This window comes from Crinia signifera, chromosome 3, assembly GCF_055691185.1.
Source record: "Crinia signifera chromosome 3, ASM5569118v1, whole genome shotgun sequence".
NCBI lineage: Eukaryota > Metazoa > Chordata > Amphibia > Anura > Myobatrachidae > Crinia > Crinia signifera.
The window spans coordinates 13,058,152-13,083,189 of NC_139219.1; the positions used below are offsets into that span (position 1 = coordinate 13,058,152).

The 25,038-nt window shown below is 46.2% G+C and overlaps 1 protein-coding gene across 2 annotated transcripts in view; it reads left to right on the forward strand.

The window, feature by feature from the left end:
* The window catches only part of FBXO11 (F-box protein 11), a 70,613-nt gene that overhangs the window by 33,881 nt on the left and 11,694 nt on the right, over window positions 1-25,038 (forward strand). The window contains exons 2-14 of one of the 2 annotated variants that reach the window (XM_083175282.1): window positions 3,212-3,336; window positions 5,484-5,565; window positions 7,347-7,491; window positions 8,952-9,081; window positions 9,379-9,462; window positions 9,554-9,686; window positions 9,991-10,097; window positions 13,593-13,704; window positions 13,790-14,034; window positions 21,141-21,358; window positions 22,590-22,675; window positions 22,764-22,858; window positions 23,405-23,527. In XM_083175282.1, coding sequence (XP_083031408.1) covers window positions 3,212-3,336; window positions 5,484-5,565; window positions 7,347-7,491; window positions 8,952-9,081; window positions 9,379-9,462; window positions 9,554-9,686; window positions 9,991-10,097; window positions 13,593-13,704; window positions 13,790-14,034; window positions 21,141-21,358; window positions 22,590-22,675; window positions 22,764-22,858; window positions 23,405-23,527 — 1,685 coding nt within the window. Of the gene's footprint in view, window positions 1-3,211; window positions 3,337-5,483; window positions 5,566-7,346; window positions 7,492-8,951; window positions 9,082-9,378; window positions 9,463-9,553; window positions 9,687-9,990; window positions 10,098-13,592; window positions 13,705-13,789; window positions 14,035-21,140; window positions 21,359-22,589; window positions 22,676-22,763; window positions 22,859-23,404; window positions 23,528-25,038 lie in introns of those variants that run through there. The other variant, XM_083175281.1, reaches the window with a different exon arrangement.

A 25,038-nucleotide genomic window follows, 5' to 3' on the forward strand; every position in this document is an offset into this window, starting at 1 on the left:
AAGTACCAAGTCGGTTGTTAGCCCTCCCGGGGTGCTGTCTGGGGAAATCAGGCCCGACTTGCCTTAACAAGAGAAAACAAAACTTCCTTGAGGTTACCCTCCTCAGAGGATCCTGGCACCCATGGAGAGGAGTTACTTTTTCCTGTGAAGTCCACCATTCACTGCAAATTAGCAGGTAGCAGCACTGGGGGCAGTGAACACTTCACGGAATCGTCCCTCCGTCTCCCTGCTTCTTTCCACCTTGCTACAAAATATTTACTGGAGTCCGTGAGTACCACATATGTGGAAATATTATCCCTGCTAAATAACCAAATACGCTTGGAGACCGAGTAGTTTATTGGCAACCTGGTGGACAATCTATATTCATATATTCACTTATGGAAATTGAATAAATCCCGGGGACATTCATTTTTATTATATATAATTTTTCTGCACATATGTATTTCGTATTATTTATTTTTATATATATTTTTGATCTTATTTATTTATTTTTCATTAATTGTTATAGCTTGCATATAAACAGAAATAGGTGGCCACCTAAATTATGAGCATTGTCCATTTATTCATCCAATATTCAATAATATTTTATATTGTGTGAAAATTATTTATTGTATTTATTAAAAATTGTGTGGAACGGTGACTCGGCCATATTGCACTCTATACAGATAAAAGCGCAGACACTGGGATTTTTATCCGACTTGCCTTAAGACAAGTCTGACTAGTGTATGTACTACTATTTGGCTTCGCACCCATTAGTTTAGCCCAATTTAGACACTATTTGTGGCTAAACCCGACCAAAATGAGCACGATGTGTGTAAATAAAAACAATACAGGAGATCGGGTGTGATTACAATTGAATACGGTCTTGAGTATGAGTCCCTTTTCCCTGGAGTATTGAACTATTGTACACACAAAAACATTTCCATAAGAGATAATTTAGCTGGTATCCTGACAACCAAGCTGCCGTGGTGGTGTTGTTCCTATGTGTTTTGTTGTCTGTATGGTTCCTTGCCGTTTCACGCTGCATACACAAGTTGATTAGTAACGTCGCACTAGCTGAGCTGTTTCCTGAAGCATTGTACACAAAGGTTGTTGATTTTGTGTGTTCTTGTTAGTACATATACAGTATTACATGCTGATTGTTGAGAAACAAGGTAAGCATAAGCAGGAGTTCTCCTTTTTAGTGGTCAATTCAATTAACTCACCCCTGTGAGTTGGTGCAATGACCCATTTCTACTTTTTCACACCACAGATGACCCAGGAGGGGTATGGGTCACACTAGCTAGCCCATGCAAATGCTGGGTTTTGGGCACTGTGTGAAAGGGGTATTTGTGCTCAAATTGCAGGTGAATAAGAGCAGGTCCGATGCAAAGTGCGGTTCCATGTACATTGCACTGGAGCCTGCCAGTTGCACTGGCTTCACAAGCAATCTCTTGGACTGCTTCTGCAGCTGGGATCGCATGCAAAAGGACCGCATGTGATCCTGCTGCCAGTAAGGTCTTGGGAGATCGCCTGGCAACTTCTCGGAGGGGAGAAGTTGCTAGAGTATATGGGGGAACCTTAAGAGGCTCATATACATTATTTCAGTCAATTCTGAATCTCTCAAATCTATAGATTTGGAATTATTAGAATATCATTTTTGGTACTTGTGTAGTTTCAGGGCAGCAGTTACGTAGTTTACGTAGTGGTATATAGAGAATACCAATACAGCACTATGCTGCATACATAAACTACGGAAGAGCCCTGAAACTACACAATGGTTAATATCCCCACTATCCACGTCATACCCCCTGTGTCCACGTGGGCGTGGAGTTGTTTTTATAAAGTGTGGCGAGCAGACGAGTATACGCGTTCACTCGCGTGGCTGGCTGCGCTCGCCACACTTTAGAAAATCGACTCCACACCCACGTGGACACTGGGGGTATGACGTGGATAGTGGGGATATGATTGTGTTAGTGTGTGAAATGTGTGTTTGATAGTGAGTGTGTGTATACTTTAGTGCTTTATACTCCGCCGCCTGCGTCGCACTGACATCACGGCTGCTCTCTCTGCATGTGAACTAGACACTGGCAGCACCGCGCTCACTAGGCTGCTGCTGGCGGCTGTCACTCTGCTGCTACGCCGCACCTGCCTGTCACTGGCCGGGAGCATCGCTGCGCACACAGCCGGCAGCCGGGGGAGATGCGCCCGGGGGCCCACAGCCGGGAGCGGGGGGGAGCCATGCAGCGCCGCGCACGCAGCCAGTAGCCGGGTGAGATGCGCCCGGCGGCACCCAGCCGGGAGCGGGGCAGCCATACAGTATGGGAGCTGGGAGCGGGGAGAGATGCGCCCGGCGGGACACAGCCAGGAGCGGGGGGTGGGGGACTTGTTTAGTTTCACGGCGCCGGCTACGCTGACAACGTAGCTTAGGCTACGTTGTCAGCGTAGCGTACAGCTGCTGCCGTGAAACTAAACAAGCACCACATTTTTTCTGTTTTGGAATACTGCTGCTTTTAAATGAATAAATATAATACTAGCACGATGACAGTAGGGAATTAGACATTCATTACTCCGACGTAGGTATCCCGAATGCTGGAACTCAGAAAGCATGGCGAGCGCATTCTCCCGCTATGGCGGTTGTGGACCCCCCACGAGGGTGAATAGCCCCCGTCAAGTCAGGATCTTGACTGTTGGGGTTCTAACAGTCGGAATTCCAACAGCGTGTGAATCCCGACTGTCGGGAGGCCATCTGGCACCCGCAAAGTTCTTAGCATTGCTGCCTTAAAGAAATGAGGTTGAGTGCTCTTCATGTTTGTGTGGGCTACCTGCGGCTGCTCTGCTTCCTCTGGTAGATTTGGCTTGCTGTGTTTGACTATAGACTGTAAGCTCCACTGGAGCAGGGACTGATGGGAGTTACTAAAAATGTACTCTAATGCTGCACAATATGTAAGCCTTATATAAATAGCTCTATAAAATAAATTCTGAGTGGGCGTATTATTACAACATTTATTCCGAGGTAAATGTCGCCTTTGAATATGACAACAGACAGTCCTAAAGCAACATGAATAGCAAGACAATTTCTACATAAGTCATTACGTCATTCACACCAAATACCAGTTCATTGAAAGTGTGAGTTACTACATATTTGAATATTAGAGTGGAAGGGCCCTTGTTGCTTTATACGTGTGTCCCGCGTTTGTACATTTGCTAACACATGTTCCTCTGTGTACAGATGAAGTGCCTGCAGACATGGTTGCAGAAGAATCCGGTCCTGGTGCACAGAATAGTCCATATCAACTTCGCAGAAAAACTCTCGTCCCCAAAAGAACCGCTTGTCCAACGAAAAGCAGTATGGAGGTAAGAAAAGGCCGTTATTGACCCTTCTGTGCGTGTGGTGGTATCTATTTATATCTGGTACATATTGATGGGGATGAACTGCATGAAACGAATCTATCGTAATCGAGCCATCTATAGGAACCTTGTTTCAGTTATGTAACCATATTCTCAGTCTGGCCATGAGGGTAATGTACATTTTGGAGGGGTAATCTTGTCAGATTTGACATTTCAAATTTAAAGCAACCAAACTTTCCATTTATACTCCCTCTTTAACCAACATGAACACGCACCGGCACTGTTTTTGTCAGTGGAAATGGTGACCAAGTATAAATACCGGGTCACTATCTTACCTGGGAACCAAGCAGGGTTTTTAGTGTTTTAAACCCGGGTAACGCGCCATGGAAATTGCTCTTACTCAGGTTTTTTGACCCAGGCAGTGGAGGCTGCCATTGCGCAGGTGCCTGCCTCCTGCCAGTGCCCGCCTGCCACTATCCCCTGCGCCCCCTGTCAGTGGCCGCCCGTCATGGACCAGCCCCGCTTAGGGCACCTAAACTCTTCTGCATGGGCGCCTAAATCAGATTCTTTGTTCATTTCTCATTGCCACTTTAGCTGCCTGTGAAAGGAAATGTCTCATGATGCTTAACCACTGCGCTGCAGGATCGGGCTCTCCAGGAAAATGTCCGGACATGCCACTGATAGGTGTGCTCCAGTGGTGCCTCCAGCTCTGCACCGCCATCTGGGGCACCAACCCCCCCCCCCCCCCCCTTTACCCTGTCGCTCACCTCCAAACCGTATAGTCACCACCCATGCAATCACTGGGATTCCCCTGCCTGTCCCCCCTCTGATATTTAAAGTGTGTCAGTCTGGAAAGGGATTTAGATTGTAAGCTCCAGGTACTATATAATAAATGATGGGGGAGGGGGGTTATAGATACAGCATGTATGCCATACTGTAGCTTTCACTAAATTAAATTCCTAAATATGTTCTAGGTCAGTGGTAGCCAACCCTAGCCCTCGAGAGCTACCAACAGTTCACATTTCCCAGACAACCTAGCTGCTGCACAGCTGCACTCATTAATCACTGAAGCATTTTAAAAGATACACAGATGGAGCTAATTAGCTGACTTGTGATTCTGTGAGGAGACCTGCAAAACATGCACTGTTGGTAGCTCTCGAGGACTAGGGTTGGCTACCCCAGTTCTAGGTCATTCTGCAACACAACCTGCCCAAGAAACATTTCTAGTCTCTGTTCTCCTTTAGTGTAACATGTTTGTGGGCATTATTCTGACATTATATTGTTACGAGGGCACGTTTTCCTTTCTCTGCAGCTATAAAGCGGGTATGACTGGCATCGTACTGGCCTCATTCTAACTGTTCTTGGCAAATGTTTGTGTTTGGATTGAGAAATATTTGAGTGCCTGGGGAGAGAGCACAGGCTTGTGTGCAGTAACCTAGTAAATGAGAGGCATTTAGTGCAAGTGCCACTGTCACTATTGGTATTGGAGAAGGGACATTACCGAGAGTGTGGCTCATCCCTGCAGTTTGTTACCGCTTGAGAATGGCGACAGTATATTTGCTGCACTGGCATCTGTGCTCAGGGGTACGTGATTTCCTACCTCTGCGACAACACAACTACAGTTTTCTAAAACTTAAACTTGATGAACCTGCCTCTAATCCCTTTTTTTGTGGGGGTGGGGGGCTTGAGTTTGGGAGGTATGGATTTGTGCGGTTAATCTGTTCTGAGTAAGTGTCACAATACATACAGCTATATTGTCATGCGCAGTGTTATTTGCAGAAGCTAGCATTGCGTCATCGCCTGAACTAGACGGTTCTAGATAAATGAAACCATGTATTCCCTTTCACTTTCTTTTATTCAAAAGGGGAAGGCACCGCGTCTCGCATGTGAAGCGATCATTGCAATATCCAGTGCTAAGGTTTAGGAGGTGCTTTGTTAATAGATTGCTGGCCTGTAAATACAATTCTACTGGTTTTTGGATTGTTCATTTATTTTTTTTGCCACATTCTACAAGCACCGTACATCAGCCTCTGACGTGTACTGGGATCTGCTTTGGGATTTTCCACCTATTGCGACATAATGCAGCCGTCCTTTTTTTAAATTAAAATTCAGGCAACATAAATCTCTATTTAATCAAGTATTGTTTTGTAAAGGGTGCTTCAACGTCGGCAACTGAGAACTTCGGCCACAGAGCAAAACGTGCAAGGGTCTCTGGGAAATCACAGGATTTGCCTGGTAAGTTTGGTCTCTTCCGATCCTTTCGTGTGGTTTTGTATTTTTGTGCTAGCGTTTACGGTCACTTTCCACTTCCTGTTTTCAGGGTTAATTGAATTAAGAAATGTATGGATGGATGTTTCCTCAATGTAACCATGAAAACAATATCTGTTTTGGGGGAAAAAAAGTAGAGGTCTTAAAAAAAAAAAAAAAAAAAAAATCTGTCTTTTTCTCTCTGTCTCTTTTTTCTCTCTGTCTCTTTTTTCTCTCTGTCTCTTTTTTCTCTCTGTCTCTTTTTTCTCTCTGTCTCTTTTTTCTCTGTCTCTTTTTTCTCTCTGTCTCTTTTTCTCTCTGTCTCTTTTTTCTCTCTGTCTCTTTTTTCTCTCTGTCTCTTTTTCTCTCTGTCTCTTTTTCTCTTTGTCTCTTTTTCTCTCTGTCTCTTTTTCTCTCTGTCTCTTTTTCTCTCTGTCTCTTTTTCTCTCTGTCTCTTTTTCTCTCTGTCTCTTTTTCTCTCTGTCTCTTTTTCTCTCTGTCTCTTTTTCTCTCTGTCTCTTTTTCTCTCTGTCTCTCTTTCTCTCTGTCTCTCTTTCTCTCTGTCTCTCTCTCTGTCTCTCTTTCTCTCTGTCTCTCTGTCTCTCTGTCTCTCTTTCTCTCTGTCTCTCTTTCTCTCTGTCTCTCTTTCTCTCTGTCTCTCTTTCTCTCTGTCTCTCTTTCTCTCTGTCTCTCTTTCTCTCTGTCTCTCTTTCTTTCTCTTTCTTTCTCTTTCTCCATACCAAAAACCCAGGTCCACTAATTTTACTAATGTTTGTTAAAATCTAGAAGTTGCATTTTTGTTTATTACAAGGTAATGGCTTTTCTTGGTAATTAGTGAGGTACTGATCTAGCAATATTCCTAAATTTGTGGGAATGCTGGAGCCAGGATCTCAGATTTTTCCTCGCCTCTCTGTAGCAGCAGTGGGGTCGGGCTTGTCTGATCCTAGCCATCTGATAGTGTTGCAAGTGATCCGGTGCCGCGTGTGAGGATCGCTAATGTTCCTTCCAAGCAATGCTCCCTCCTGCCGCTTCTGAATCAGGCCCTGTGTACACAGAACTAGATGCACATATTATCTCTTATGAAAGGGGTATGCATCTCTGGGGGGTATTCATTCTGCGCTAAGGTTTCTGACAGTCGGAAACAATGGCACTTTTCGAACGATTTACATTCGACCTAATCGGTACAGTCTGGTTACACGTGGATCGGTGAAAAACTCGCAGAGCCGTGTGTTAGTCCAAAACACATCAGTTTTCGATTATTTCGCAGTTGCAGACTCCACTTTAATCAGAGTTGAATTTGTATCAGCAGAATTGAATAGGGATGCCTGGATTTACCAGGTAGCCGAAAATCAAGATTGAATACCCCTTTCAGAGATCAAATTGACGTTTGTATCTATGATGCAAAAGATATGTCTGAAATTAGGTGCATACACACAGGTCCATACACGCAGGCTGCAATCTCGTCAGCACCTCCTCTAAACTTTGCCTACATTAGAGACCCAATTCCCCTGATTCAGACACAGGTGGGAGATGCAGCATGGTTACATATACAATGGCATTGTCTTTACTTCCCAGCACTCTGCTTGCGAGCATGTACAGAGTGCGACGCACAGGTTACGTCTATACCCCGGACGTGCATTCACCTCTACATCTGCCTCTTTATTTACAATAAGGATGTAACTTGTAACTCATGTAATCTCTTCTCATGTTGCGTGAGTGAAAAAGCTTGTGAATGGAATAAGCAAATAATGTGTTTAATACCTTAATAGCAGCTCCTGCAGAACAGTATCTTCAAGAAAAGCTGCCAGACGAAGTGGTTTTAAAGATCTTCTCCTACCTGCTGGAGCAGGACCTCTGCAGAGCCGCTTGTGTGTGCAAGCGCTTCAGTGAGCTCGCTAATGATCCTATTTTATGGTGAGTGGAAGCGTCTGACCACTAAGTCTGAATGTCCTATTAGTGGGATCTTATTAATGGGTGTCTCAATAAACAAATGTCTGATGTTGGCAAATGTTCAGGTCTAATGTCTTAAAGCTGCCTTGAGACCAACCTGATTTTTACCTAGTAAGATCTGCTTTCACGGCCTTGTTTCCTCCATCATGTCCGACAGAAATGTAAAACCTCCGCCCCCCCCCCCCCCCAAAAAAAAACCCCGCATTTGCTCGGTTCAGTGGCCATCGATGTCCTCGCGTCTGTGTGCGCCTACCTGCATCTATTTTATTGTTTCTGCCACAGCATAAGCCAACATCATTTCTACTTTCAGCCTCCTGAGGTTGAGTGCAGATGTGTACGAGGTGTCCTGTTTGGACAACCAAAGCGCACTTTTTAGGTCACGGTCAGTGCAAAAAAACAATGGGCGCCCATAATTGCATTACTTTAGATGGGGATCACTCATGCCATGCTTCGGTGTATTAAGCCTAGGCATGAGGACACATCTGTAAACCTAGTGCTGGGCGCTGCGTGACCACGGGACACGTCACACATCTGTACAACTATTTTTAGCAACTAAGTCTAACCCTGCTGTTGGCAGTATATTCTGATTATTATACGTACATTTCTGGCTACCAGCTACGACCAGTCTAATACTTCTGAACGCTGGTTTCTGACGTCACTAACTCCGACCTAACATATAGTTTTGGGTAATATACACTTCTTTCTGCAACATGATACTCTCCTGCTGTTGGGGAATTACAGTTCCCTCTAGCCTGGTGTGTGCTGGGATTTGTAGTTCTAAGGCAGCTGCATAGCCACATGTTTCTTAAAGCTTTTCTAGTTGGTACACAAAGTTTATTCCTGTCCCGCTGGTCTTACGTGATTTATCCTTTAGCTCCTTTTAAAAAAAAGACACTAAGGCCTACGGCTGAAATCTAAAGCTGATGGTAATACGGAAGAAGCAGAAAACCTGGTTTTGCCTAGCATAATGCATGCAGCATTGCAATAGGAAAGGCTACCGTGACACCCCTCGTTCTGCGGAAGGAGAGCTTTCACTAACTGCTACGGAGATGTGTTTTTTACTCACCACACAATTATTTGAAGGTTATTCAAGCTACAGGCATTGCTACAGAGCCCGACTGCAAAGGACGGAACTAGTATATTAAATTCCTTATACTGTAGTACATACTTGCCAAGCCCATCAATCCCTAAGATTGAATTCCTCTAGCATGACACTGTAGAAAATGCAGCCTCACTGCTATCTGTGATCACCGCTCTCTCCCTGCTCGAAGGCCCCTAGAATAAGTAGTCCCTAGGCAACTGCCCAGTGTGCCTGTGGATTAGGACGGCCTCTCCCAGGTCACAAAGACTGAGAAACTGATGCCAGAACATCTCTGGTGGCTGTAATATTGACTTGCATTAACACCATGCCAATTTTCTTTTAGGAAACGATTATATATGGAAGTATTTGAGTATACACGTCCCATGATGCACCCCGAACCTGGGAAGTTCTATCAGATTAACCCTGAGGAATATGAGCATCCAAACCCATGGAAGGAGAGCTTTCAACAGCTGGTAAGGAGACGAGATCCTAGTCACTGTACTGTTGCTGTAATGATAATGCAAATACTAGGTATAAATGGTTTTAGTGGCGTTAAAATGAGTTCCAGCGCTGCTCGGGAGGAAGAGTGTTATTTCCCCGTGTTACCGAGGATAACGAACGCCACGAGAATGACTGAAGACTTATTTTATACTCTGTAGCAAAATTTGAGTGTTTTGACATTAGCGTGTGGAGTAAGACCACGCTCAACTCGTCAGGTCTGATTTGTTCGGTTTACAGATCGCTAATGCATTGTTATTTCTTGTTCACAGTACAAAGGGGCACACGTTAAACCAGGGTTTGCGGAACACTTTTACAGCAATCCCACAAGATATAAAGGCAGAGAAAACATGTTGGTAAGTGTCTCTCTATCTGTATGTATGCACAAGAGGCGTGTTTGGGAGGTGGTTGTGATGATGTCTCTCTCTGGTCTCTTCCCCCTCTTAGTATTACGATACCATTGAGGACGCACTCGGTGGCGTCCAGGAAGCTCACTTTGATGGACTTATCTTTGTGCATTCTGGCATCTACACAGACGAATGGATCTACATTGAGTCTCCGATTACTATGATTGGCGCAGGTATTGTAATAAGTTGTCATTATAAACCTAGTGCGGGTATTTTATGAATCTTGTGCAGCGTTTAAGGCTCCATGGGGGCTGTATCCCAAGGCAACCAACCATATTGGGATAGGAGAGTGGAAGTGAATATCTGCTCTCTATAGGCAAGAGAACCATTCATTTCTTTATCGGTTTTTGAGCAGCGTTACCAATGCACAAGGTTTCATATGTTCTCCCTGGTATAAGCCACAGCTGCTTGTGTTTGGTAATTAGGACATGAACCATTGCACAGGTAATCATGTTTTATTCTATTGTGCATTTACAGCACCAGGAAAAGTTGCCGACAAAGTGATCATTGAAAACACTAGAGATTCCACGTTTGTTTTCATGGAGGGTTCAGAAGACGCTTATGTTGGGTATATGACAATCAGGGTAAGGATTTGTCTTTCGCAGTCAGCCTTGTTATGTGTGCGGACAGTGTGTGCTTTGTGTTACACATTAGTTGTTTGACCGTCCTTGTTTATGTAAAACGGTCCCTGTAGGGATGTACAGAAGTCTTCCATTACCATGCTGTATGTCATTCATGTAGTATAAACAGCATCTGTTATGTGCTAAATACTACAAAGCAAAGCCTGACCTGTCCCATAACTGGCGAGTCCTTTACTTGTTTAAGTGTTTAAGAACTACAACTGTACAGAGATTAGGTAAACCTGTCTTCTCATCCTATGTGGCTAATGTGTGTCATTATTTCTGGAGATGTTTTCCCTGGAAATTGTTGTGGAATACTTAAGCTAGGGAACCTTCTTCACATTGGGTGCAAGGCCATCAGTTGTCCAAGCAGGAAAAACTTCATTTTTCCACGCTATTACAAATGTTGGAGACCCACAGCCCCCCATTTGCAATTTTTTTCTTTCTCCCTCCTGCTCAATTTGTGATTGTCTGGGTCTGTTAATATTGGGGTAACCAGGACAGATGATCAATGAGTGAATATTCACTACTACATGGGTGGCCAAACCTGCCCTCGAGATCTACCAATAGTTCATGTGTGTCAGGCAACCTGTGGATCTATAGTAGGAAAGAATGCAGCAGGTTTGAAAATGTGACAGTTATACCCCTTTCAGACATCCCAGGTTTTTACGCATGAACGTGCATCAACCCGGGATTTTGGGATGCCTGAAAGGGTCAACCTGGGTATTGAAACCCAGGTCTCCGACCCTTCTTTTTACCTGGGTTAAGGACCCGGGATTTAAGACTTGGGTTGACCCTTTCAGACCGAAGAAAAACCTGTTTTTTTTCCCCAGCAAATTACTGTGTAGAACTGCTTCATCCGGTAATTTGCTGCTGTAAGTGTGAAAGGGTGCAGGCTGCACCCGGGAAAATGACCCAGCAGTCAAAATGCTGGGTAATTCCTGGGTAGTATGTCTAAAAGGGGTGTTAGTATTGACTACAGCTGTGCACCAGCTAGGTGATCTGGGAAATGTGACAGTTTGTAATGACTGCACCTGTGCACCAGCTAGGTGATCTGGGAAATGTGACAGTTAGTAATGACTACAGCTGTGCACCAGCTAGGTGATCTGGGAAATGTGATAGTAATGACTGCACCTATGCACCAGCTAGGTGATCTGGGGGATGTGACCGTTTGTAATGACTGCACCTGTGCACCAGCTAGGGAGTCTGGGAAATGTGATCGTAATGACTGCACCTATGCACCAGCTAGGTGATCTGGGGGATGTGACCGTTTGTAATGACTGCACCTGTGCACCAGCTAGGGAGTCTGGGAAATGTGATAGGGTACTTGTGGAGTATCACGGCTCCCACGACCTGCATCGTATGCAGATCGTATGCTAAAAATCGCATCGCATGTGGCATACGATGCGATTCGATGTTTTACCGATTTTTTACCATTTTTGCTCAAAAATCGTATGGCATCGAATGGCATCGTATGCCATATGTAGTGGCATACGATGTGATGCGATGTTTTACCGATTTTTGACCATTTTTGCTCAAAAATCGTATGCTATCGCATGGCATCGTATGCCATATGTAGTGGCATACGATGCGATACGATGTTTTACCGATTTTTGAGCATTTTTGCTCAAAAATCGTATGCGATTGCATCGGATGCCATACGATGGCATCCGATGCGATGGCATCCGATTTTGCATTGAAATGCATCAGAATGCATTGAAATGTGTATTAAACTTGTGAAATGCCCCCAAATGCCATTTTTCATAGTGCACCACCCCCACTATCAACGTGAACCCGAAGCGTGGCGAGCGCAGCGAGCCCGCGAGGTGCGGCGGTACGCGTCCTACGACCTTTTCATACCCCCACTATCCACGTCGGCGTGGAGTTGAGAATAGAATAGTGTGGCGAGCGCAGTGAGCCACCGAGCCCGAAGCGTGGCGAGCCCCGCGAGGGGACGCGGATACCTTCACAGCTATACGCGTCCCCTCGCGGGGCACGCTGCGCTCGCCACGCTTCGGGCTCGGTGGCTCGCTGCGCTCACCACACTATTCTATTCTCAACTCCACGCCGACGTGGATAGTGGGGGTATGAAAAGGTCGTAGGACGCGTACCGCTGCGCTCGCCACGCTTCGGGTTGACGTTGATAGTGGGGGTGGTGCACTATGAAAAATGGCATTTGGGGGCATTTCACTACTTTAATACACATTTCAATGCATTCTGATGCATTTCAGTGCAAAATCGGGTGCCATCGCATCGGATGCCATCGTATGGCATCCGATGCAATCGCATACGATTTTTGAGCTAAAATGCTCAAAAATCGGTAAAACATCGTATCGCATCGTATGCCACTACATATGGCATACGATGCCATGCGATGGCATACGATTTTTGAGCAAAAATGGTCAAAAATCGGTAAAACATCGCATCACATCGTATGCCACTACATATGGCATACGATGCCATACGATGGGAGCCGTGATACTCCACAAGTACCTGTGATAGTAATGACTGCACCTATGCACCAGCTAGGTGATCTGGGGGATGTGACCGTTTGTAATGACTGCACCTGTGCACCAGCTAGGGAGTCTGGGAAATGTGATAGTAATGACTGCACCTATGCACCAGCTAGGTGATCTGGGGGATGTGACCGTTTGTAATGACTGCACCTGTGCACCAGCTAGGGAGTCTGGGAAATGTGATAGTAATGACTGCACCTGTGCACCAGCTGGGTGGTCTGGGAAATGTGACAGTTGGTAATGATTAGAGCTGTGCACCAGCTAGGTGGTCTGGGAAATGTGACAGTTGGTAATGACTACAGCTGTGCACCAGCTAGGTGATTTGGGGAATGGGACAGTTAGTAATGACTACACCTATGCACCAGCTACGTGGTCTGGGGAATGTGACAGTTAGTAATGACTACAGCTGTGCACCAGCTAGGAGATTTGGAAAATGTGGACTGTTAGTAGATCTCGAGGACTAGTTTGGACATCCCTGCCCTATGATTTACAGTCAATAAACATCTATAATGTAAATCAACCCCCACCCAACCCCCCAGTAAACAGGAGCAGATTTACAACTGAAATGCCCTGACATCAGCAAATACCCATAAATAAAGTACCCCCCCTTCTTAAGTTAGATAAAATGTCCCACTATATAAGGAAAATGACCACCCACCATATCCATTCCATTTTTACCTGTGAGCAGTCCCTTCCGCACAGTGACACGCTTTCCTTGGCGCTCTGCATTGGAGAGTCTTCCTCTGTTGCTCCCAACAGCACTGTATGCCGGGGCCACGTACCTGCAGGTCACAGATGTCCTTTCCAGGCCGTTACTGGCATTAGGGTCGTACAGGCTGAGATGGCGGAATTGGTCCTGTCTGTCTACAATATGATGCATGCTAAACCCCGACACTGTAACTACGTTTTCATTCTATCGGTAAGTGTTCTGTTTTCATTTCAGTTCAACCCTGATGACAAATCTGCCCAGCACCATAACGCCCATCATTGCTTAGAGATCACAGTGAACTGCAGTCCGGTCATTGATCACTGTATCATACGCAGTACTTGCACAGGTGAGTACAGGGGATACTGGCGGTCCGGTTACAGAGCTTTCCTGATGTTTCTGAGGAGCTGACTGATGGTAATTATCTCTTACAGTCGGCTCTGCAGTATGTGTGAGTGGCCAGGGAGCGTGCCCCACTATCAAACACTGTAACATCAGCGACTGCGAGAATGTAGGACTGTATATAACGGACCACGCAGAGGGGATCTATGAAGACAACGAAATCTCCAATAATGCTTTAGCCGGTATATGGGTGAAAAACCATGGCAACCCGATCATTAGGAGAAATCATATTCACCATGGGCGGGATGTTGGCGTCTTCACGTTTGACCATGGCATGGTAAGTTACGCCCACTCCTCCTCCTGCTATTCTGTGCGGTCTTCTCATGGGCAGCACGGACGGTGTAATAGTTACATTACTGCCTCACAGCGCTGAGGTCCTGGGTTCTATTCCCACCATGTATTATATATACGGGGCAGTACGGACGGTGTAATGGTTAGCATTACTGCCTCACAGCACTGAGGTCATGGGTTCTATCCCCACCATGTGTTATATATACGGGGCAGTATGGACGGTGTAATGGTTACATTACTGCCTCACAGCACAGAGGTCATGGGTTCTATCCCCACCATGTGTTATATATACAGGGCAGTACGGACGGTGTAATGGTTACATTACTGCCTCACAGCGCTGAGGTCATGGGTTCTATCCCCACCATGTGTTATATATACGGGGCAGTACGGACGGTGTAATGGTTAGCATTACTGCCTCACAGCACTGAGGTCATGGGTTCTATTCCCACCATGTATTATATATACGGGGCAGTACGGACGGTGTAATGGTTAGCATTACTACCTCACAGCACTGAGGTCATGGGTTCTATCCCCACCATGTGTTATATATACGGGGCAGTATGGACGGTGTAATGGTTACATTACTGCCTCACAGCACAGAGGTCATGGGTTCTATCCCCACCATGTGTTATATATACAGGGCAGTACGGACGGTGTAATGGTTACATTACTGCCTCACAGCGCTGAGGTCATGGGTTCTATCCCCACCATGTGTTATATATACGGGGCAGTACGGATGGTGTAATGGTTACATTACTGCCTCACAGCACTGAGGTCATGGGTTCTATCCCCACCATGTGTTATATATACGGGGCAGTATGGACGGTGTAATGGTTACATTACTGCCTCACAGCACAGAGGTCATGGGTTCTATCCCCACCATGTGTTATATATACAGGGCAGTACGGACGGTGTAATGGTTACATTACTGCCTCACAGCGCTGAGGTCATGGGTTCTATCCCCACCATGTGTTATATATACGGGGCAGTACGGATGATGTGATGGTTAGTATTACTGCCTCACAGCACTGAGGTCATGGGTTCTATCCCCACCATGTGTTATATATACGGGGCAGTACGGATGGTGTAATGGTTATATTACTGCCTCACAGCGCTGAGGTCATGGGTTCTATCCCCACCATGTGTTATATATACGGGGCAGTACGGATGGTGTAATGGTTATATTACTGCCTCACAGCGCTGAGGTCATGGGTTCTATTCCCACCATGTGTTATATATACGGGGCAGTACGGATGGTGTAATGGTTACATTACTGCCTCACAGCGCTGAGGTCATGGGTTCTATCCCCACCATGTGTTATATATACAGGGCAGTACGGATGGTGTAATGGTTACATTACCGCCTCACAGCACTGAGGTCATGGGTTCTATTCCCACCATGTGTTATATATACGGGGCAGTATGGACGGTGTAATGGTTACATTACTGCCTCACAGCACAGAGGTCATGGGTTCTATCCCCACCATGTGTTATATATACAGGGCAGTACGGATGGTGTAATGGTTAGCATTACTGCCTCACAGCACTGAGGTCATGGGTTCTATCCCCACCATGTGTTATATATACGGGGAAGTACGGATGGTGTAATAGTTACATTACTGCCTCACAGCACTGAGGTCATGGGTTCTATCCCCACCATGTGTTATATATATACAGGGCAGTACGGATGGTGTAATGGTTAGCATTACTGCCTCACAGCGCTGAGGTCCTGGGTTCTATTCCCACCATGTATTATATATACGGGGCAGTACGGACGGTGTAATGGTTAGCATTACTACCTCACAGCACTGAGGTCATGGGTTCTATCCCCACCATGTGTTATATATACGGGGCAGTATGGACGGTGTAATGGTTACATTACTGCCTCACAGCACAGAGGTCATGGGTTCTATCCCCACCATGTGTTATATATACAGGGCAGTACGGACGGTGTAATGGTTACATTACTGCCTCACAGCGCTGAGGTCATGGGTTCTATCCCCACCATGTGTTATATATACAGGGCAGTACGGACGGTGTAATGGTTACATTACTGCCTCACAGCACTGAGGTCATGGGTTCTATCCCCACCATGTGTTATATATACGGGGCAGTACGGATGGTGTAATGGTTACATTACTGCCTCACAGCACTGAGGTCATGGGTTCTATCCCCACCATGTGTTATATATACGGGGCAGTATGGACGGTGTAATGGTTACATTACTGCCTCACAGCACAGAGGTCATGGGTTCTATCCCCACCATGTGTTATATATACAGGGCAGTACGGACGGTGTAATGGTTACATTACTGCCTCACAGCGCTGAGGTCATGGGTTCTATCCCCACCATGTGTTATATATACGGGGCAGTACGGATGATGTGATGGTTAGTATTACTGCCTCACAGCACTGAGGTCATGGGTTCTATCCCCACCATGTGTTATATATACGGGGCAGTACGGATGGTGTAATGGTTATATTACTGCCTCACAGCGCTGAGGTCATGGGTTCTATCCCCACCATGTGTTATATATACGGGGCAGTACGGATGGTGTAATGGTTATATTACTGCCTCACAGCGCTGAGGTCATGGGTTCTATTCCCACCATGTGTTATATATACGGGGCAGTACGGATGGTGTAATGGTTATATTACTGCCTCACAGCGCTGAGGTCATGGGTTCTATTCCCACCATGTGTTATATATACGGGGCAGTACGGATGGTGTAATGGTTACATTACTGCCTCACAGCGCTGAGGTCATGGGTTCTATCCCCACCATGTGTTATATATACAGGGCAGTACGGATGGTGTAATGGTTACATTACCGCCTCACAGCACTGAGGTCATGGGTTCTATTCCCACCATGTGTTATATATACGGGGCAGTATGGACGGTGTAATGGTTACATTACTGCCTCACAGCACAGAGGTCATGGGTTCTATCCCCACCATGTGTTATATATACAGGGCAGTACGGATGGTGTAATGGTTAGCATTACTGCCTCACAGCACTGAGGTCATGGGTTCTATCCCCACCATGTGTTATATATACGGGGCAGTACGGATGGTGTAATGGTTATATTACTGCCTCACAGCACTGAGGTCATGGATTCTATCCCCACCATGTGTTATATATACAGGGCAGTACGGACGGTGTAATGGTTACATTACTGCCTCACAGCACTGAGGTCATGGGTTCTATTCCCACCATGTGTTATATATACGGGGCAGTATGGACGGTGTAATGGTTACATTACTGCCTCACAGCACTGAGGTCATGGGTTCTATTCCCACCATGTGTTATATATAGGGGGCAGTACGGATGGTGTAATGGTTACATTACTGCCTCACAGCACTGAGGTCATGGGTTCTATCCCCACCATGTGTTATATATACGGGGCAGTACAGATGGTGTAATGGTTATAGCATTACTGCCTCACAGCGCTGAGGTCATGGGTTCTATCCCCACCATGTGTTATATATACGGGGCAGTACGGATGGTGTAATGGTTACATTACTGCCTCACAGCACTGAGGTCATGGGTTCTATCCCCACCATGTGTTATATATACGGGGCAGTACAGATGGTGTAATGGTTATAGCATTACTGCCTCACAGCACTGAGGTCATGGGTTCTATCCCCACCATGTGTTATATATACGGGGCAGTACGGATGGTGTAATGGTTACATTACTGCCTCACAGCACTGAGGTCATGGGTTCTATCCCCACCATGTGTTATATATACGGGGCAGTAGGGATGGTGTAATGGTTAGCATTACTGCCTCACAGCACTGAGGTCATGGGTTCTATCCCCACCATGTGTTATATATACGGGGCAGTACGGATGGTGTAATGGTTATAGCATTACCGCCTCACAGCACTGAGGTCATGGGCTCTATCCCCACCATGTGTTATATATACGGGGCAGTACGGACGGTGTAATGGTTACATTACTGCCTCACAGCGCTGAGGTCATGGGTTCTATCCCCACCATGTGTTATATATACGGGGCAGTACGGATGGTGTAATGGTTATAGCATTACCGCCTCACAGCACTGAGGTCATGGGTTCCATTGCCACCATGGCCCTAACTGTGTAGTTTGTATACTTGTGTGGGTTCCTCCGGGTACTCCAGTTTCCTCCCACAATCCAAAAATATACTGTAAGGTTAATTGGCTCCCAACAAAACCTAACCCTATAATGTCTCTGTGTGCGTGTACATGTGGTAGGGAATATAGATTGTAAGCTCCACTGGGCCAGGGACTGATGTGAGTGTTCAAATATTCCCTGTACAGCGATGCGGAATATGTGTGCGCTATATAATAACTGGTAATAATATTCTCTGTACAGCGCTGCGGAATATGTGTGCGCTATATGAGAAACTTAATAAATGGATGGTCATTTACAAGGAAATTGTCAAGTTCTGTATAAGAAATACTAAGAGATGCTACTGTTGGATTGAGGGTTTTGAATTGGTAGTAATCCAGTTCATAAATTCCAACAACCTTCGTAAAACAATATTCATTTTCAAGGCAGAACTAACAAGGAGGTTTCACGTGTGATTATCTGCTTCAGTGTGTGTGTGTGTGTGTGTGTGTGTGTGTGTGTGTGTGTGTGTGTGTGGGGGGGGGGGGTAATGAACTGCTTCAGCAGTGGCAATAGTTTGTTGGGTGTGGCTTCAGCGGGGAACGCCTTATTACTGAGTGAAGCTTCAATTGGGGGGGGGGGGGACTACTTTACTGTTGGACAAGAAATTGTTGGAGATTTTATTGGGGTAATGTACACTGTTGGCTTCGGTTGGGGACAAGGAACTGCTTCAGTGTAAGTAATGGACTTTTTGGACTAGTCTTCAGTGGGGTATTGGACTGCTTCACTGCTGGGTGAGGTATTTATGGAGGTATTGGACTGCTTCACTGCTGGGTGAGGTATTTATGGAGGTAATGGACTGCTTCACTGCTGGGTGAGGTATTTATGGAGATAATGGACTGCTTCACTGCTGGGTGAGGTATTTATGGAGGTAATGGACTACTTTGCAGTTGGGTGAGGCTTTTGTTGGGGTAATGGACTGCTTTGGAGTTGGGTGAGGCTTTTGTTGGGGTAATGGACTGCTTTGGAGTTGGGTGAGGCTTTTGTTGGGGTAATGGACTGCTTTGCAGTTGGGTGAGGCTTTTGTTGGAGTAATGGACTGCTTTGCAGTTGGGTGAGGCTTTTGTTGGGGTAATGGACTGCTTTGCAGTTGGGTGAGGCTTTTGTTGGAGTAATGGACTGCTTTGCAGTTGGGTGAGGCTTTTGTTGGGGTAATGGACTGCTTTGGAGTTGGGTGAGGCTTTTGTTGGGGTAATGGACTGCTTTGCAGTTGGGTGAGGCTTTTGTTGGGGTAATGGACTGCTTTGCAGTTGGGTGAGGCTTTTGTTGGGGTAATGGTCTGCTTTGGAGTTGGGTGAGGCTTTTGTTGGGGTAATGGACTGCTTTGGAGTTGGGTGAGGCTTTTGTTGGGGTAATGGACTGCTTTGGAGTTGGGTGAGGCTTTTGTTGGGGTAATGGACTGCTTTGGAGTTGGGTGAGGCTTTTGTTGGGGTAATGGACTGCTTTGCAGTTGGGTGAGGCTTTTGTTGGAGTAATGGACTGCTTTGCAGTTGGGTGAGGCTTTTGTTGGGGTAATGGACTGCTTTGGAGTTGGGTGAGGCTTTTGTTGGAGTAATGGACTGCTTTGCAGTTGGGTGAGGCTTTTGTTGGGGTAATGGACTGCTTTGCAGTTGGGTGAGGCTTTTGTTGGAGTAATGGACTGCTTTGCAGTTGGGTGAGGCTTTTGTTGGGGTAATGGACTGCTTTGGAGTTGGGTGAGGCTTTTGTTGGAGTAATGGACTGCTTTGCAGTTGGGTGAGGCTTTTGTTGGGGTAATGGACTGCTTTGCAGTTGGGTGAGGCTTTTGTTGGAGTAATGGACTGCTTTGCAGTTGGGTGAGGCTTTTGTTGGGGTAATGGACTGCTTTGGAGTTGGGTGAGGCTTTTGTTGGAGTAATGGACTGCTTTGCAGTTGGGTGAGGCTTTTGTTGGGGTAATGGACTGCTTTGCAGTTGGGTGAGGCTTTTGTTGGAGTAATGGACTGCTTTGCAGTTGGGTGAGGCTTTTGTTGGGGTAATGGACTGCTTTGGAGTTGGGTGAGGCTTTTGTTGGGGTAATGGACTGCTTTGCAGTTGGGTGAGGCTTTTGTTGGGGTAATGGACTGCTTTGCAGTTGGGTGAGGCTTTTGTTGGGGTAATGGTCTGCTTTGGAGTTGGGTGAGGCTTTTGTTGGGGTAATGGACTGCTTTGGAGTTGGGTGAGGCTTTTGTTGGGGTAATGGACTGCTTTGGAGTTGGGTGAGGCTTTTGTTGGGGTAATGGACTGCTTTGGAGTTGGGTGAGGCTTTTGTTGGGGTAATGGACTGCTTTGGAGTTGGGTGAGGCTTTTGTTGGGGTAATGGACTGCTTTGGAGTTGGGTGAGGCTTTTGTTGGGGTAATGGACTGCTTTGCAGTTGGGTGAGGCTTTTGTTGGGGTAATGGACTGCTTTGGAGTTGGGTGAGGCTTTAGTATTTTACTACATTGTGAGTGTTTTTGCAGAAAACACTCATTTTAGTCATGCGTTTCACTCTCAGGTCTGTATGGTAATTGTAATTAAAAAGTTTTGTAGAGGGGGGAAAAGAAAGGACTTCCATGTCCTAGATGACGAGGCAGGCCAGCAAGTTTTTCATTTGGCGACTAAAGGTCCATACACACTGAGCGGCTTTCCCCCTGCCCGGCGCCGACGGAGGGGGAGAGGACGGCGTTGCATAGCGCAGAGCTATGCAAAGCCGTTCTGAAAGCCGCTCCTGGCGATGTTTTGGGAGTGCGCAGCAGCGCTCACCGCTCATTGCCCAGTCATACACACTGGGTGGCTTTGTTTATTTAAACAAAATCGGATAGAAAAATAGAGCACATCGAACTGTGTGTACGGGGCAATTTGCGGATGTGTTTTGGTGGAGCCCTTGTTTTGGAACCGTTACTTTAGCAGAAATTCATATTTTTACTTTCCGATCCTGAATTTGAAAACCCTTTGTCATGTTTTCAGGGCTACTTTGAAAGCTGCAATATACATAGAAATCGAATTGCGGGCTTTGAGGTCAAAGCTTATGCCAACCCAACAGTGGTGAGATGTGAGATTCACCATGGCCAGACAGGAGGGATTTATGTCCACGAAAAAGGGAGAGGACAGTTCTTGGAGAACAAAATCTATGCAAACAATTTTGCTGGTGTTTGGATTACCTCAAATAGTGACCCAACCATACGGTGAGTCTGCAAAGAATAGACATAGTTTATAAAAAAAAATGCTATGCTTTTGCGCACTGATAAACCATTACCTTCTGTTTTCACTTAATTGATGCCATCAACAATGTGGTTTTTAAATATTAGGACTGTGGTTTGATGAGTAATTTTATAGAGGGTTTTAACACCTTATGAAGACTTAACCTTTTAAGTGCCAACATCTGAGAGAGAGGTGCAAAATAGCCGCTAAAAATCAGTCGCTTACATTTGTTATACAAATTCAAATAAAAAATGTTGCATAAAAAAAGATGGTACTTGTGGAGTATCACGGCTCCCACAACCTGCATCGTATGCAGATCGTATGCTAAAAATCGCATCGCATGCGATCAAATCGCATGCGATGCGATCGCACCCGATTTTGCACTGAAATGCATCAGAATGCATTGAAATGTGTATTAAACGTGTGAAATGCCCCCAAATGCCATTTTTCATAGTGCACCACCCCCACTATCAACGTCAACCCGAAGCGTGGCGAGCTGCGGCGGTACGCGTCCTACGACCTTTTCATACCCCCACTATCCACGTCGGCGTGGAGTTGAGAATAGAATAGTGTGGACGTGGATACCTTCACAGCTATAAGCGTTCCCTCGCGGGCTTCACAGGTATCCGCATCCCCTCGCGGGGCTCGCTGCGCTCGCCACGCTTCGGGCTCGGTGGCTCGCTGCGCTCGTCACACTATTCTATTCTCAACTCCACGCCGACGTGGATAGTGGGGGTATGAAAAGGTCGTAGGACGCGTACCGCCGCCCCTCACGGGCTCGCTGCGCTCGCCACGCTTCGGGTTGACGTTGATAGTGGGGGTGGTGCACTATGAAAAATGGCATTTGGGGGCATTTCACTAGTTTAATACACATTTCAATGCATTCTGATGCATTTCAGTGCAAAATCGGGTGCCATCGCATCGGATGCCATTGTATGGCATCCGATGTGATCGCATACGATTTTTGAGCAAAAATCGGTAAAAATCGTATCGCATCGTATGCCACTACATATGGCATACGATGGGAGCCGTGATACTCCACAAGTACCAAAAAGATTGTTTCCTATATAAGGTCAACATTGCAGGTCATTATGATATATAAAATTGTTTGCTTGGTAATTTTCACACCTTTTTAGAAAAAATTCACATGGTTTTCAAAATATCTTGGGAACAAGTCCCTAATGCTTTTAATATCATGTGTATCTCGTAATGCAGGGGAAATGCAATTTTTAATGGAAATCAAGGCGGTGTGTATATATTTGGTGACGGAAGAGGCCTTATAGAAGAAAACGACATTTATGGTGAGTGCCATTTCTTTTTTGGGTTTATAGCGTTTTTGTTTTCTTTTCGACCTTTTTTTGTGGTATTGATTTATCTTTGTGTTAACAGGCAATGCGTTAGCAGGCATACAGATCCGCACAAACAGTTGCCCTATTGTCAGACACAACAAAATTCACGATGGACAGCATGGCGGAATCTACGTCGTAAGTTGTTCTGTATTGTCCTGTCTCTGTACGTGTTACTTGTAAGCCATCCATACCAGATGTGCATATGTACAATGGAAGGAATGTTGGGTGTGGTATGGCGGTCCGACAATCGGGATACCGATGGTCAGTATCCCGACATCGGAATCCCGAGTGCCTGTGCTTGGACAGGGGGGCGAGCGCAAAGAAGCCCCTTGCGGGCTGGCTGCACTCTCCACGCTGTGGGCCCGGTAACTCGCTTCCCTGACCACAGGTTCTATTCTCACTCTATGGGGGGTCGTGGAACACCACAAGGGAGAATAGCACCTGTCAGTCGGGATCCCGACTGTTGGGCATTGAAACAGTCAGGATTCCGATGTCCGAGTACTGACCGCCGACATCCCGACACCCAGGAATGTTTGCCAGTCTGCTCTGTTCAGTTGAAACGGACAGAAATTGTGCAAAGTGTAGAAATTAGGAATTGCTGTAACCACCTTCCGATCTGGAATTGTCTTCTGAAAATGTTGGTATTTGTAATGTTAATGTATTTACTTGTTCTGTTTAAAGCATGAAAAGGGACAGGGTGTAATTGAAGAAAATGAGGTTTATAGTAATACTTTGGCCGGTGTGTGGGTGACAACAGGAAGTACTCCAGTGCTGCGGAGGAACAGAATACACAGTGGCAAACAGGTACGTGGTACACAGTTACTGATTACATATGTAGGTGGAGATGTATAAATCCTTATAAAGTATGGAGAAGATCAATTGGTTTCTACATCATCGTCTTATAGAACGTACTGGATTAGAATAGCTATTTAGAAGTTAATTGGTTTCTTTGGGTAACTTATCCAGGCTCTAGGAGGCTTGATGTATCTCCCTCATAGATTGCATAGTGTGTACCTCTTCTTCATCTGTAGTATTAATTAATGCTCATCTCTCTGGACTACAAAGTAACATTTCACTAGTGTTCATTGCTTTCAAGCTGTGCGTCTCTGAGCACATGCAGGGTGCCCTGGGTTGGTGGTCCTGGAACAATTTAAATTACATCTGGTCACAGTTGGGGAAAAAATAAAGAATTAAATAAATAATTTGGTACTTGTTTCCTAGCACGGCCACAATCTTAAGTAATCGTGTCCCTTAATTAAGGGACACGATTACCCCCGATGGACACGATTTCTTTTGAAATCAGGTCCATTTTGCCGGCTAGGAGACAATATCGGGGGCATCGCGTCGGTCGGGACCATTAACATTGGTCCCGACGCGATGCACCCGATTTTTGCATAGGCTTCAATGTTAAAAAAAATTTTAACATTGAAATGCTGTAAAAATGTGAAAAAATGTGAAATGGGCCAATATGACCCATTTCACATTATAGATGTCCCCGTCGTCACCCCACGATAGACGCCAACCCGAAGCTTGGCGAGCGCAGCGAGCCCGCGAGGGGCGGCGGTACGCGTCCTCCGACCTTTTCATGCCCTACTATCCACGTCGGCGTGGAGTGAGAATAGAATAGTGTGGCGAGCGCAGCAAGCCACCGAGCCCGAAGCGTGGCGAGCGCAGCGAGCCCCGCGAGGGGACGCGGATACCTTCACAGTTATACGCGTCCCCTTGCGGGCTTCACAGGTGTCCGTGGCGACGCGGACACCTGTGATGCCCGCGAAGGGACGCGTTTACCTAGGAAGGTATCCGCGTCCCCTCGCGGGGCTCGCTGCGCTCGCCACGCTTCGGGCTCGGTGGCTCGCTGCGCTCGCCACACTATTCTATTCTCACTCCACGCCGACGTGGATAGTAGGGCATGAAAAGGTCGGAGGACGCGTACCGCCGCCCCTCGCGGGCTCGCTGCGCTCGCCACGCTTCGCTCGCCACGCTTCGGGTTGGCGTCTATCGTGGCCTGGGGTTAACGCGCTTAAATTTGGGGGGTTTGGGAATTTTTTTCATTGAATCCAATGTAAAATTGGGTCCCAGGGACCCAATTTACATTGGATTCAATGAAAAAAATCGGGTCAAAAATCGGTCGGTCGCGTCGATCGCATCGCATGCGACCAAATCGCATGCGATGCGATCGACCCGATTTTTCCGACACGACCACCCCGATCTGAATCGGTGTGGCCGTGCTAGGAAACAAGTACCAATAATTTTTTTAAACCATTTAGCTTGTTCTCCGTAGCATTTATCTCTGGCTGTGAAACGAGTATTTCTCA